This window comes from Ixodes scapularis, unplaced genomic scaffold (assembly GCF_016920785.2).
Source record: "Ixodes scapularis isolate PalLabHiFi unplaced genomic scaffold, ASM1692078v2 PGA_scaffold3__209_contigs__length_174095766, whole genome shotgun sequence".
NCBI lineage: Eukaryota > Metazoa > Arthropoda > Arachnida > Ixodida > Ixodidae > Ixodes > Ixodes scapularis.
In genome coordinates this window covers 80,087,515-80,102,854 of record NW_024609868.1, presented here as the reverse complement: position 1 = coordinate 80,102,854, position 15,340 = coordinate 80,087,515, and the positions used below count along the sequence as shown (strand labels likewise).

Here is a 15,340-nt window from a genome sequence, read left to right as displayed (position 1 = left end):
AGTTTCATGCAGTGTTATGTGCTACTTTCCTGCAAGTTGCATTTAACGTTGCGAGTAGGGGTGTGCGAATACTCGAATATACGAATTCGAATCGAATAGAAAGTTGCCGAATAATTCGATTCGCGAATCGAATTCCTAGTATTCGATTACTCGAATATTCGATATATTCGGCCAAAGACGCGCGGTGGGCGCGGAGCAAACAAAAAAGTTTTTTTTTCTCCCGATGTAAGCGCCGAGATGTTAGAAAGACCATGCGAGAAACACCTCTTGGTCCTGCCATTCCACAAAAATCTAGCACAGATTAGAAAACAGAAAAGTAACGAACGCCACAAACTTTATAGCACGAAGATTTACTCACGATCATGACACAATCTACCCTTGAATCACAACTGAAACATCCCGCTTGCGCCGCTTCCAGAGAGGAATTGTTGGGAAGCCGGAATTCCGCGCCAAGCCTAATTCTTTTCACGAGTAAAACTCCTCGTTTCAAATTGAAGCGCCGATGTAAAACACACTTGCCGCACTCGCAGAAATCGGCTACTGCACCACTGCACGATCACAGAAAGAAAACCAACGTTACCACGCCGGCGAAACCAACCGAGTTATCGTCGTCGTTCTTTTGGAACCGCAAATTCTGATTCGGATTCCGAATCAGAACGACAACTCGGTTGGTTTCGCCGACGTGGTAGCGTTGGTTTTCTTTCTGTGATCGTGCAGTGGTACAGTAGCCGATTTCTGCGAGTGCGGCCAAGTGTGTTTTACATCGGCGCTTCAATTTGAAACGAGGGGCTTTACTCGTGAAAAGAATTAGGCTTGGCGCGGAAGAAACGGAATGGAAAAATAGTGTGCCTAGATTTGAGAGGGTTTCCAACAGCTCGATAGCCGCGTTTGAATTACGAACTGCGAGAATGTGCCGAAAAGGCGAAAGCGTCGGTCGGGTTCGGGCAGGCAGGGCAGGCGTCGTCGCTCTTCTGTTTGTTCGCCTTCTTTCCACACGACAACGCAATACATGCGCATTCACGATCAATCTGCGATGGAGCCGTCTCTGTGGTTTCAGTTTCGGTTGCTCCCTCTTTTAAATCAAGGCTCTCTAAAACAGGATAGATAAACGGAAAAATGGATGCGTAGCGGCAGTTGGACGGTGACTTGCGCCACCTAACCGCGTTTTTTTTTTCTCACTTTAGATTATTTTGTTTAAGCCAGTTTACCTCGTTGCTGTTTACTCAGATTTAACACCTGTCTATTTATTTATGTGAAATCAAATCCCAGGTGCCATTTTTTTTCCTTAAAATGGAGACCAACTATCGCAAAATGCCCCTTTTCTGAGATATACAAATATTTAAAAAAAAAAAGTTGCGTTGTGTGTTGTGTTTGTGTTGTGTTTTTAAAGAGAAAAAAAGGCACGCGTGGCTGTAACTTTCTTATTTTTTTTGTGACGTTTAGGGTAGATAGATTAATTTTGCACCATAAAATTGGATCTTTAGTGCCCAACGTTCAACAGCAACTGCTTTTTTTTTTTTTTATTTTCACCGAAACGTTTTTACATTTTGGCTTTTGTTTTGTACAAGACGTATATTCTGCACCAGGCGCATACTCTGCACATATAATAATCGCATTCGCAGCACACTTTGAAAAATTCCTACGAATAAAATCACTATTCGATATTCGATTCGATATTCGGGTTTTTTTTCTTGATTCGATTCGGTATTCGATTCGAAAGCTACTATTCGGTATTCGCACACCCCTAGTTGCGAGCAATTTGCGAGGTGGAGTATAGTTCGGAAGAGGTAGGTGGCAGGGAGGAAAGCGTGTTTTCGTTGTATGGTTTTCTCTCGTCGCATTTGCTAGACTTCAATAGCATCCCATTTTTAAGGGGTACTGTATAGAAACTTAAAATATACCTCTCACGTTCAGAAATCAGTTAAACATGAGCAACTCCATCTGCTAGCGACAATCACACTTCTGTTTCAAACAGACTGCTCACTTTCTTGTATTTCAAACAGACTGGGATATCTGTCGTGCTCATAGGGCCAAGCGTATCATAGTTATGAACAGTGACACTTAGTGGCATCAACACTTCACTACCTTGCTTAGGGTGCCCAAGGTCTCTAACACATCACTGAGAGATTGTGGAGTTGGTGGAGTCTACCACGCAATGACAACATGTAGTGCGTTGTCTGCTCCGCTGCTCGGCTGATGTGGCGACATCGGCAACGTCTGTTTTGTTCGCGAGCTTCTTTGAGCGGGACGACATCGTTGCGAGGCGGCTAAGACACCTCTATTACCTCGCACGAAGCGAGATGCTGGTAGATTTCCTACCTTATGTTGTCTAAGGCGACTCCAAAATATGTGACATTGGTAAGACAAGGCATTTGCTGCTTACCTGATTTACCACCAACTGATCACTACGGCCAGACTCTGCGAGGGCGCTAGCTTCGCGGATAAATACTGTATTTACTCTAATATGTCGACCACGAATATAGTTCGATGCTGTTATAATAAACTGGAAGAGAATAAAAACAATATTTCGAATATAGGTATTCCTAAAGAAAAACAAAAAAAACTTTTTTTTTCTTTTTTTAAAGAACAGAAGTTTGGACAAAAGAAAGAAAAAAAACCTTTACTTACAGCGCTTTCAGCTAAATCACAGTGTGATTCCAAAAACTTGATCATTGTCAAAACCTCCAGGCATGACATCCTCAGAAATTTTCAACAAAACCTCACTGACATCATTGCAAAATGGCAACAACAAGAAACGCTGGTGAAGCTACGAAAGATCAGATACAAAGACTGCAGTAACGCTGCAATGAGTAAAGGCACCCACAGGGGGAGAGGGAAGGAGGTGAGGCGAGGGAGCAAGGCAGTGGGGCAAGGTGTCTCATGTCGCGAAACCTGAGGCTGAGGAATGCAGGGACCCAAGGCAAGAGGAGCAGCTTGCTGCTGCTGCTGTTGGGGTTGTTTTCGCCACCAAAAGGTTTCTGAAACAAGAAGCAGGGGATTTCCCTTTCCTTCAGTAACTGAGGTGACTGATAGCTTCATGCACGAAGGGTCCCGAAATTTGATCAGGGACGTAAATTTAAATTTTCTGGTCACGATTATAGGTTGACCCTTAATTTTTTACATTTGCAAAGAAAAAAAAGGCAGACTTGTATTCAAATAAATTCGGTAGATATTGCTTTGAACATGCCATACCAGTTCGCATCCTTCATTTATTAAACGGAGAAGGGAAGCAGGCAGAGTCCGGTAAGGCAGTGTGGCGTTGGCCACACTGCCACTGTTAAGAAACATGCCACTGTTAAGACAGACATACACCACAATGATTTTGCAACATTCCTCAATGAATGAAAAGAAGGCATCGACACAGAGAAAGCGTGCGCTGGTCTCGATGGGACCAAGCGAAGGCATAGAAAACAAGACTGTATAATTGTCACATCGTAGCACAAAAACTACCACGAAAAAACGCTCGCATCACCATAATTTAGCAACACGACTTATCTCAGTGGCAAACACTAAAGTGGCACATAGAAATCCTCAGTTTATCGGATAAATCTGAATTGACCAAATCTCACCGACGGGTTTTTTTCGGAGTTCCTCAAATTTATCCGAAAACTCTGAACCCTATTCATAACTAACAACCAAGTGGTTTTTGGTTATTGTTTAATTCAGCTTAAAATGTTTTCTTGCGTTTTCCATCGAAATCTTGATGTTTCTGAGGCTTACTGCAATGTACATCATATTAAAGCTAAGAAATGAGCTCTAGAATTTCATTTCGTTAACCGTTTAAGAGCGATGCCACTCAGTTCTGAAAAGTTTTGAGTTTTTGGGTTTCATTAGCACACCTCAAAGGGCCCCATAAACGTCTGCAAAAGTGCTGCTGCAGTTGCGTTCAAACTCGTGTGTAGAAGAAAAAGGGGCCAAACGGAAGCACCTTCTGTGCAGAACCTGTGGCGGCGGTGTCTCGTCCTCCACCCAATGCATGGGACAAGCCCATCACGCACGCCCTCAGGGGGATCCCCGCAAGCGCCCCCTCGGCCCCCGGAGTGCCAGTGGCGGGGGCGCCGCCCGCCCCGGCCGAGGTGCTGGTTTCCTCCAAGTCGAGCAGCTTTGACCGGGGCAGCGACCAGCACGACAGTGGCATCGACGTAAGCGACCAGCCGCCATCGGCGGCCTCGTCGCAGCGCTCCTCGCCCAGCAATGACGGCAAGGTGCTCCTGCCCAAGCCCGTGGCCCCGCAGCAGACCCAGGGGCCGCCCTCCCAGGGGGCATCGGCTACAGCCTCCGTCGGTCCGCCCATGGTGGGTGCCTCCTTTTGCTCTCGTACCTCGCCCACCAGGCAGCCCACGTGGCAGTGGTGCTTTCTGGCATTTGGCAGAGACGGGATATCGACGGGCACCATGCTTTATCGCTTGCGCTAGTGTCAACACATCCAGCACACTTCGGTTTTTACGGGAGATTCCTTAAAGGACAAGGAGAAAAACTGGGACATTTCTCCGCACTAGGTGGCATTTTAAATTTATTGTAAAAGAAAAGCGGGAAAAATTAACAGTTACTCTGCCTCAAGGACTGGCAGCCCTTTTTGAGAAACAGTGACTTATTGCGGACTGGATACTAAAGGGGTTAGGAGCAGCAATGGCTTATTCTAATATGTTTGGTTGAAGGATGCTGCTCCCAGTGGTGCTTCGACTATGTCTGGACAGTCTTTGAATGCAAGCTGAGAGCTTGCATTCAAATTGCTATTGTTGCAAGATATTTATAGTTGCCCTAAACTGGTTGGAGGCTGTAGACCAGGAGTCTGAAACACTGCTCTCAAGCGGCCCGTGGCTGCAAGCCCCCGTTCCCATGCCTAGAGTGCTACAAACGCCGTAAATTATAGTATATCGTCGATTCACTTCCGCTCGAAAAGGAGATCAACTCGTATGTCGTGCTCACACATTTTGCACTATTCTAGCTTCTTTTAGACTGAGTGTTACATCATGTAACTGTTTGCCACGTAAACCAACCGGACCGGCCATACCACTACTAAGTTGCAAGCTCTTTGCTCAAGGAGCCAGCTTGGTTGCACAAACTTGCTCTGTGGAAGCAACTGCTTAAAGATAAAGCTATGAGCTGGGGCTCCTAGCTGTCAAAAATGCCTTTAAAATGCAAGTATTTCCATTACACTGCTGTTATAAAAATTGTCAAGAAATAGAAAGCTGCCTTATGAGGATATATTTTTTCCATGCCTGTTGAGCCTAGAGAATAGGCAAGAGGGCAGGGGTGGTGTGCTTGCTCTTGTTCTATTGAAAACTCCCAGTTTGTTGGTGTTTTAGATGTTTTATAACAGGTGTGGGCCCAAATTTGTAATATATGCAAGTAAAAGCTAAAGTTGGCAAAACTGAACTTACGAAAAGTAGAGAACACAAGGTTCCTTCTCTAGAACCTCTCTGGGGTGTTGTTGCTGGGAGGGTTGGCTGCTTTGCAAGTTAAAACACCATTGTTTTGTTTTTCTCAAAAAGTAGTAAAAAAATTGCAGCCCCCCTCCCCCCCCCCCCCCCCCCCCCTTCTCCTCCTTGCCCCTTGACCTTTTGTGGTTGGGCTATCTTGTACTCGCGCTCGAATGACTTTGAGACCCCTACCATAGACCATTAACGCACTGTGGAAGATAAAGGCGGTAGTTTTTAATTTTTTTTATTCTGGGTGCATTGGAGAAGAGGTGTCTTCTTTGTGGACATAGAAGCAAGACATGTAAGGTATCGAAGCTTGCTATGTGCATCATTTGGAGTAAATTGTCTTACACAAAGCAGAAAGGGTGGGCTGCAGCAGCATACTGCTTGGCAGTTGGAAGGCTGACTTCTTTTATAGTCCCCAAGTCGAACAACTACCCCGTTTTGTGGCATATTGGCTGCGTAGTGCCACAAAATTGTAATCATACAAATGGGATTTTTTTAAATTTTTTATTTGGATTTTGTTTTATTTTTGTCTTTATACTCAATACAAAGGCTATTCTGTTGCAATCATGCAACAGATCATGTTGTATTATTGCGACATAGTTGAGAAAGAAAAGGGAAAGGCTGCGGGTCAGAGGGTATTGCAAAGCTCAGTCTGGCTGTTTTTGTTTTGCAGACGGTGGGCCTAGACTCTGGCAAGCCAATGGGCACAGTCATTTTTGAGAACAAAAACTTCAAGGCTGAGAATGCAGCTCTCGACAAGTTTGAGATTCAAACCAAGACCCAAGTGGTATGGCTCCGAGCTTGTTGCTTTGCTTTGTCCCGGTTTCTTCTTTTTTGCGCATTTGGGTTTTATAAAGTAGCCTAATTCGTGGGGCTGCCAAATGTTATATCTTGTGTTCATTTGGCTGAGCAAGCATGGTTTCACTTTAAATTGTTGAGAGCTAATAGTAGCTGTATTTGCAGAATGGCTTAAAAGTTTGCTAAGCACTTTTGTCATCAAAGTGAAACATCTCCAAAAACAGAAACATTCACTCTGTAAACACTTGGCTGGTGCGTAAGTGAGGTGTGGGATAGGCCCAGTTCCTACAGTTCCCCCTCACTGCATGCAACATATAAGGAAGCAAACATGCAGGTAGGACAAGGCAATTTGAATTTGGAGCAGTTAACTCTGATAAAAGGCACAGATGGTTGAAGGAACCATGAAATGTTTGCAGCTTACTCTGGACATTTTGCAGTATGATTAAGCACTATAGAGCAGGAAGATGACTAACAGAAACCTGCTGTCTACTTCAATATTAAAGAAATAAGGTTTGTCTCTCTTTTTTTTCTCTCCCCTTTGGAAAGCTTAATGACTTACTGTTATAGATGTGTGATCTCAAAGACACCGCTGTTCGTTCCTGAAAAACTATGGCGGAATGCGACTCATGGATTGGACACTAACATTCTTGCTCTCGAGTGTCTTCGGTGCGTCTGCTTATTTGCCTCTGAGCTGTCTACTAAGCATCTGGCTGAGAGTTGAGGTTAATGTTGCTAGATTTTCTCCTTTTTCTGTAACTACATGTGGAGCGAAATGCTTGTATTTACTTTGTGTAAATAGCGTAAGGGATTAATCCTGAAATATGTGTAGCCAAAGTGAGAAAATAATTTTTTTATTACCATTATTGCAAGAAACTGTGCGCCCTGTCCGAGACTTGCTTCAAGGATTTCCTGGTAGGAAACTTGAGGAAACAGGGTGACACTTAAAGGGAAGGTGGTGAAGTTTCTTTGTAAAAATTTTAGGGAAAATATGCTGCAATGGGTGCAAAAGCAATGTTTCGGGAGCTCAACAGAGCCAATAGGATGTAGGTTTGTTGCTCGATATAACGTTTATACACGCTCGTGCTATGCCTACACGATTTTATACCAAAGGAATTCATACTGGAGATTTTGATAATTTGTGGTTTGCTGTATCATATCACATTAGGGCGTTTTAGAATAATGTACGCAATTTTAGCACACGCTAGCGCTAAATTTAGCGCTTGTATTAGCGCACGCGACGCGAGAGAGTTTCAAATAGTTTCACCGTCGCGATTCAAAAGTTCAGGCATCTGGCGCTTTCGACGCCACCAAGATACAGTCACAATTTTTATTTCACGCACGAAATGCTGTAACTTTAGAAAACACAAGATTTTTTTGGTCCAGAGTACAATTTTAGATACATTTAAACATGAAAATGCGACGCCTCGGCAAGAGAAATCTCATGTACTGACCTTCACACATCGTACCTTCGCCGAAAAATGTTCGCGCGTCACAAGCATCAAGTTGCCGATGATCGTTGCCAAACCGAGCACAGTGTCGTCCCGGATTGAAAATCGCAGTCGCGAGGATGCTGCCGACGTCGCACTTACAACGCCGCCAAAGCAGCCGCTGACATAATCCTGGGTGCCGCCATTTTTTAACTCTGCTCATCTTGGCTTAAGCTAACTTCTCATCACAAATCCTCCTTGGAGAAGTGCAAAGACTCTTTGCGTACGCACGCTATTTCCAAGAAATAGCGCACGCTAAAATTGCGCACGCAAAGCGCAAAACCTGGTTTGCGTTCGGAGCATCCGCAGTGGCGATGACGCTATTCTTTGCGTACGCAAAACTTTAGCGTGCGCTATTCTGAAACTCCCTATTGACACTTCAGACTGTGGACATCTGTCATAGTTGTCGGTTCCTTCATCCAGTGTTGCTACATATGCCATATGAACAGACTTCGCCAAGCATGGCCTCTCGATATCTGATTGCTAGTCATGTGTGAATAGGGGATTTTGAGTTCAAAGCGAATTTAAAGCGAATAGTGGCTTTGGCCGCAAATTTTTTCGAATATTGAATAGTTTTTTCACCCCTTTTACTACGATTGCATCATGGTTATACGAAAACCCAGCTAAAGTCGTGAAGGTTTTTCCATTTGTTCATTTATAAACTACGTTTAATCTATCTATATTTATGTACTGTAACCTCAGAAGGTGTGATGTCTTTGGATGGCAAGTAAACGATGGATTTGACACAAAATGAATCCTATAGAGATGGCCAACTATACCCAATTGAGTGCATATACAAATATTGCTATATAAAATATTTTCTTAATCTTGAGTTAAAAAAGAAAAAATTGTACATGATGAATGCAGGTTGTAAGGGCATCTCTGCGTAAAATATACTCTCGCATAACAGACAGTTTAATTTTGAAACTTGCCACAATGTAGATATACAGATTCACAAAGTTTCCATTTATTTTCAAATACAGCCGGAACGCATGCACTATCCCGTTTTGAATGTATACTTTTCTTCCAAGCACGCAATTGCGATATTCAGTTTTTCAAGTGTTTAATGCGGCGGGTTAACCCGTTCAGTGCACTTCTTACCGAGGACTGGTGTAGTGCAGAGAAGTAACACCCGTGGAGCTCGCTTCCGCGGGTATTGGTTCTCCGCAGTGCTCCGGTACTCGGTAAGAAGCACGCTTACGGGACAAACCCGCCACAATCAACACTTAAAAAAAATGCGAATAGTGCAGTTCTTTTTGAAGCGAATATCGAATAGCGCATTATTTGAGACTGCCATTCGAAATTTTGAATATTTGCACAACCCTACTGATTACGATATCCTTCCACCGTATAGACCACGGTTCCACAGTGTGTTGGTCGTTATGTGCAGGAACCAATTGCCGCCAATGGACCTGTGCTGACACCGGTGGGATCCAAGGATTGCAAAGAGCCCTTAGAATCTGGAAAGCCCAAGCTGCAGATGGCTGTGAGTGCCTCAATTTCTCTGCCACCTTTGTCATGGCTGGAAGCACTTGTATGTACTCAGTCTTTTGGCATGGTGTCAACCCGTGTATGAGGAAACCTGGAAGGGGTCGTTTTTGCGGCTTCCAAGCACAATCTGAGGGAAACGTTGCGATCTGTCTGTATCTATTAATTCTTTGGAAAAAATTTCATGGGCTCACAAAGGACTAGTATTGCGATACTTTCTTGAAGTTGCGATTCACTACTGTGATGCGAATGTGGGCGTACCAACCGCGGGAGCAAGGGGGTACTTCCCCCTCAGTTCTCAGAGTGGGGGGTGCAAGGTATGTGCTTTGCCGCCCTGAAACTTGCCCCCCCTCCTCCTCCTCCCCTCAAAAACAAGCTGGTACGCCACTTGATGCGTTGCCCATGGAATGCTGGAGCTTGCTTTTGAGGTTTGAAGAGGAATGGGTGCTGTGTGTTGACCGTGCAGCCGTGATGAACTCTACAGCATCTGCGTTCCCATGATGACTGTATCCATCTACCGAATTTGTTCTGAGCGCTGCGGGGTTGTCATTGTAAGGGGTAGCTCAATGCTAGGCCGTGCCCTCGAGGTGCTTAACTGGGCGTGTCTGCACGCAGGGTGAAGACACGGCCGACATGAAGCTGGACTTCACCTTTGGCCCCGAGCTGGCCCAGTTTGGCGAGGACAAGTCTGCGAAGCACATGGCCGTCCCGCGGTCCCTGTCGAGCGAGATTGGCGCGGTCGGCTCTCCCATGTCGCCCTCCACGGACGAGCTGAACCTCAAGATCGCCTCCGTGAAGAAGGTGCGCCGTAGTGCGATTGTCTTTTTGGGATGTTGGGGCTAGAGCTTGCTTTTGCACAGATTCGTTCGGGGGAATCTGTACGGGCTTTGTTAGTAGACCCTCACTTGCCCACCCCTTTAGTTGGATTCTCTGTTGCCTGCATTGCTGTTAGAAATCGCTGCTGTCACTGAAATGATCAGTGACAAGACTCACTTCCACCTATAGTGAGGGGACTTTTTTTATGAAAATGTGTATCCTAGTAGTGTTATTAAAGCTTTTTTATATTTTATGCATAAGAAAGTTGCCTAAAGTAGAGGTCATGCTGTGCTCTAAAGTGGTTCCAAGCTCACTAGTTATAAGCATGTGCATGTGAAAGCCTGCTGCTGCAGAACTTGGTGCCTCGAGGTGCGTGTGTGTCTCATCTCGGGTGTGGGAGATGCTCACTAGCATATGCATGTGAAAGCTTGCTGCTGTAGAACTCGACGTGTGTCTTGCCCCAGGTGTGGGAGACTGTGGGTCCCCTGAGCACGGTTGTGGAGCACGGTGCAGCCTCGGCAGAAGAGGTGGGGCCTGCTCCTGGCACGGGTACCGGCGCCGCTTTCGGCACATTCGGGAGCGGCCCCCAGTCTTCGGAGGGCTCCTTTGCCGCCTCTGGCGGGCTCCAAGACGGGGCCACCCAGCAGGGGCAGCAGGAGGGGGCTGCGCAGGGAGTGGGGCCCCCCGGAGAGCCTGCCTACACGTGAGGCTCCATCTTTCTTTGCCCCCTCTTTTCTCTCTGCAGGGTTGCCAGACATGCGCATGTTCTTTACTTTGACTCGCTCTATGGCATTGCTGCTGCGTGATGAGCTGACTTCACCAACGATGATCCTTCGGGACCTGATTACAATATCCATTCACCGAAATGCCTGATGGCAGCAGTGCCTGAGGAGTTGCATTCCTTGGCTTCTTCAGCGTCTCGAAAATGCTGTAGATTAGACGGAGATTAGAAATCGGGTTATTAGAACCAATGGATTGTTTATTTCTGCTTTCGAGGAAGTAGAATTCACTGTGCCACGAAGTGTGCGTGCGAGTAAAATGAGAAGGCTAAACTTCACATTGAGTTGGATCAAGGAAGTTTGTTGTTTTCGGTGTATTTTTCTAACATGACATTTTTTTACTTGTAGCCCTGCGTCCCAGCTGAAGCAGGTGGCCTCCTCCTCTGCCCTGTCTCACCACCACAGCGTGCCAGTGGTGTCGGCTGCACCCCTGCAGTCACATCTCCAGCATCAGCAACATCAGCAGCATCATCATCACCATCACCACCAGCAGCAGCAACAGTTGCATCAACAGCATCAACATCATCAACAGCATCAACATCAGCAGCAACAGCTTCAACAGCAGCAGCAGCAGCAGCAACAACACCATCAGCAGCAGCAGCACCAGCAACACCATCAGCAGCAGGTGAGGCTTCTTTATTTCTTCCACAATTTGTGTATCTAAGGCCGATCTCTAGGCTGCATGGTGCAGTGGCACAAGGTAGATGGAATGTAAAGCGGGGAAGGTGGTTAATCATAATCGCAAAAGCAGGATTGTTGAGTCAACTGACATTTAACCGCCTTGCAGTCTTCCAGGTGTCGGGGTCACGGAAGGCTCGAGTACAGTCTAAGCTCATTATAACAGACCTTGATTTTGACCAAGATTTCGGCCTGTTGTAAAAAGAGCATGTTGTATGCAGATATGAAGTTGAGTCAATGGTGCATAGAGAAAAACCAAACTTCAAAAATTGGTGTGTCATATCCAAATGTCTCTTGTAACCAGGTCTGTTATGAGCTTAGACTTTTATAACCCCTCTGGAGTATATTGTGTGGTGCTGTAGTTTTCTTGTCTGACGGCGGGGGGGTTGGCAGCAGGTGCTGATGCGCCAGGCCCACCAGAGCCACTCTATGCTGGACCAGTCGGGGGGCCTGCACAAGGTGAAGTCGGGCATGCAGCACACCCTGAGCCCACCTCCCGCGGGAGCGCCCTCCTCGTCTTCGCTGGCGGGGGTGGACGTGCGCGCCATGAACCTGCAGGTGGCAGGGATGCCCCAGGCGGTGCCCAGCCCTCCCACCGCTGCCCTCCTGTTCAGCGGGGCACAGCAGGTGAGGGGCTCTTTCCCCTTCCGGGCGTTGTGCGCCGGTTGGACCCAGGAGTGCTGCTGACACTTTTGACAATCCAATTTATCGTTCTCGCCACTGCCTCACTATGTGTATGTGAATTCTTACGCATGCAAAAGCCAGGTGAACCAGGTGGACCTTGCAACGCCACTGCCGACTGCAGCTGCTAGGTCTGTCTCAGTCTGTCAGCCCAAGTAGAAGTCCATGCTAGAGCAATGTCACTAGTGGACTAGCTAGGCTGCCTGAGCTTCCTAGCAAAAACTGAATGTAGAAATTTATGTGCATTCTCTAGGGACGTCTCAAACCTGCTAAGGTTTGAGTTCGAAAGGTTTAGAAGAGTTTGAAAATGTCAAGGTTTCTGGAAGTTTGGGTCCGAGGATTTTGAACTTCTTTACAGATCAAGTTCGAGTAATTTGAAGATATAAAATTTTTTCGAGGGAAAGCTAGGAAAGTTAGATTTTGAATTTAGGTTTGAAGTCTTGGATCTCGCAGACAGAGATATATTTCTGCAGAATTTCAAATAAAGTTTTCACGGATTTGTCTCAAAGCTGTGAAGTCTGCGGCAAAGTTCACTAGAAACGTAGCACATTGCTTTTCTGTCGTGAAAACTCCTTCCTTCTCAGTACCGTGTCTCGTACCTACAGTACTACCCATCATTCATCTTAAATCTGGAAACAGTCATGGAAATGGGGGAACAGTTCAGCAGAAAGCCTGGAGGGAGGTCTGCTGAACATACATCTGTAATCTGGTAGCAATCTCTCCAAAACACAACCTAAATACCCGGCACAGTTCGAGGTTAAGGAGCGTGCAACTAGGTTGAACTCTGGGGTCCCAGAGTTCTTCGTCACTACAGCAATAAATGAAAAATAAAAAGTGAAAGACCAGGTTGGCACCTTAAGGTTGGCTAAACGAAGCTTCGTTGCAATTTGCACTCCACTTCACAGTACACACCTTTGAGGGTCAAGTGGCTCAAACTTTCTCCAACTTTTGTTCGGAAGTTAAAATTACTTCCAAATAATCAGTTCGTTGCGTAAAAAATTCTGAAGTTGTAAATTGTGAAAATATGTTATTTGTAATGTTTGGAAGCTTGAAACGCTTGGAATCTTTCAAACCTTTGGTTCGACCTTCGGGTTGGAAAAAAGTTTGCGGAACCTCCAGCGGGTATTGGCAGAATGAGAATGGCAGGGCGTGTCCTCGGAATGCCCTGGAGGATGGACAACTGAAGCTCCTCTCTGCTGTTCTCGGCTTGTTGACAATAGTGAGGCACTGGACACATTAAGATTGGACAGAGTGTCTGCAGCCCTCTTGCCTTTGCCGCCGCCCGCACTCGCTTCTTACGTGGCTAGTAGGAGCTAGAGTCACTGTATCTTGCCAGAGTATCGCATTTGATAGCGTCTGCAGTTGCTGTTCAATTTTAGCTTTGGTTGGCCATTTTGGTGTTGAAGCACATAGTGGAAGAGGTTCAGGGCTACCAACCAGTCTCCCAGGGGGTTGCTCCGTGAATTACCACCAAAGTTAGGACATGCCCATGTTGGGACGTGCTATCTGAAATCACTGGTGAGACGTGGTTGTGTAAAAGCAATATTGTGTGGCAAAACATTTTAAACTAAAATTTTATGAAAACATCACATTCGTGTCATTCTGTTCTAATCTCCAGTAAAAGTTCCTACAAAAAGACTTTTCTCATTTTTTTTGTAAGCAAAAACATGCTTTCTAAACGCTCGCAGTGACCTCAGTAAAGAAAAGATAGCCGCCATCTTGATGCCTCGAGCCTGAGAGTTCCGGTACTCTGGAAACATTCAGTGACTTTAGTATGAGCAAGCCCGTGCACGTGATGATAATGCCAGAGCCAATCCCCTGAAGTACCAGTGACTGATTCTTCCCATCTGAATGCGGGCTGTTGAAGATTGTGCAGCTGTCGTATTTCGGGCACGTTTACTTACCGTTCTGGCCGGCTTGGCCCGTGCAGATGCCCCAGCCCACGGCGGGGCTGTACCAGACGCTGTTGCCGGACCCGGTGTCCAGGCCAGTGGCCCAGTTCTCTCAGGGGGCCCACGGTTATCCACCCATGGCCTCTTATCAGAGCTTCGGCCAAGGAGGCGTGTTTGTGCCGCCGCCGGCCCACCCGGCCCACCCGGCCCACTCGGCTCAGGACCTGTTCGCGGCCGGAGCCGCCCTTCGGCTTCAGCCCACCTACCAGACGCAACACGTTCCCACCAGCCAGGTGGGTCTCTTCCCCCTTCTTGGGCTTCACGCTTTTTGTCAACAGACACGAATCATTGCGTCTTCACTGCTGCCACGTGATGAAGATACTTGAACAACGCTAATTGTTTGATATTCGATTATAATATCCATTCACCAAAATGCCTGATGCCTGATCGCAGCGCAGCTAGAATAGTTATGGAAATAAAGTCATTCCACGGAAGGGACCGTCGGACGCACTGCTTGACACTGTTAACTCTAGCGAGTGATCTCCAATTTTTCCAGTTTTCTTTGCATTGAACCGCTGCCATGAAAAGAAGTGTGGCGTCAAGTCCTCATTCGGGGCAGTAACTTTAGGGAGGACGTAGGGGTAAAAATCTGACCTCTTTATTTATTAAGCTATATATGAAACTTTCAAAGTATGTTTATGACAAAAATAGGCTCATGACAATAATAGGTCATTAGTTCTCAAGTTATAAGGGTCTAGCAGACCAGTTTGTATGCTTCTTTTGTCCCAGGGCTTGGAGAACTTGCACAAAGTTAGGGGAGGACGTGGGTTCTCAAAAAAATATTTTTTGTTTATTGGTCTATCTCGATGATTTTTTGCGCAGGCATGCAGTTTATTGTGCTGATTTCATAACTGCAATCAGATTTCAGATATCTCTTCTTTGTCAAAAGTTATCAACAAAATAAAATATTAATTAGCTAATTTCAGGAAAAGTTTTAAAAAACCTTCTGATTAAAATTTTAATCAAAAAAGGGTATCAATTGCTTTCTAAAGAAGTGCCATACTAGCTAAAGCTATTTTTATTTCTTTAGCACCATATAATCATATAAAAAAATTAAAGTGAACAGAAGACATACAACAGCGGCTATAACAATGTCTAATAATGAAATGCCAGTTTTATACACCATAAAATATCATAATTAAAATAGCTTTAGCTTGCAGTCTAGTTCATTCCCAAGAAAATAGTACCAAGTTAATGTAAATCGGTTGAGCACAAGTGAATCAAAAAGCCTT

The 15,340-nt window shown here is 45.7% G+C and overlaps 1 protein-coding gene across 5 annotated transcripts in view; it reads left to right on the top strand.

The window, feature by feature from the left end:
* The window catches only part of LOC8051686 (protein PRRC2A), a 58,658-nt gene that overhangs the window by 24,680 nt on the left and 18,638 nt on the right, over positions 1-15,340 (top strand). For 2 of the 5 annotated variants that reach the window (XM_040498666.2, XM_040498665.2), the window contains exons 20-27: positions 3,940-4,295; positions 6,103-6,216; positions 9,105-9,200; positions 9,818-10,003; positions 10,483-10,721; positions 11,146-11,422; positions 11,872-12,102; positions 14,087-14,341. In XM_040498666.2, coding sequence (XP_040354600.1) covers positions 3,940-4,295; positions 6,103-6,216; positions 9,105-9,200; positions 9,818-10,003; positions 10,483-10,721; positions 11,146-11,422; positions 11,872-12,102; positions 14,087-14,341 — 1,754 coding nt within the window. Of the gene's footprint in view, positions 1-3,939; positions 4,296-6,102; positions 6,217-9,104; positions 9,201-9,817; positions 10,004-10,482; positions 10,722-11,145; positions 11,423-11,868; positions 12,103-14,086; positions 14,342-15,340 lie in introns of all 5 variants that reach the window. The other 3 variants (XM_040498664.2, XM_040498668.2, XM_040498667.2) reach the window with 3 other exon arrangements.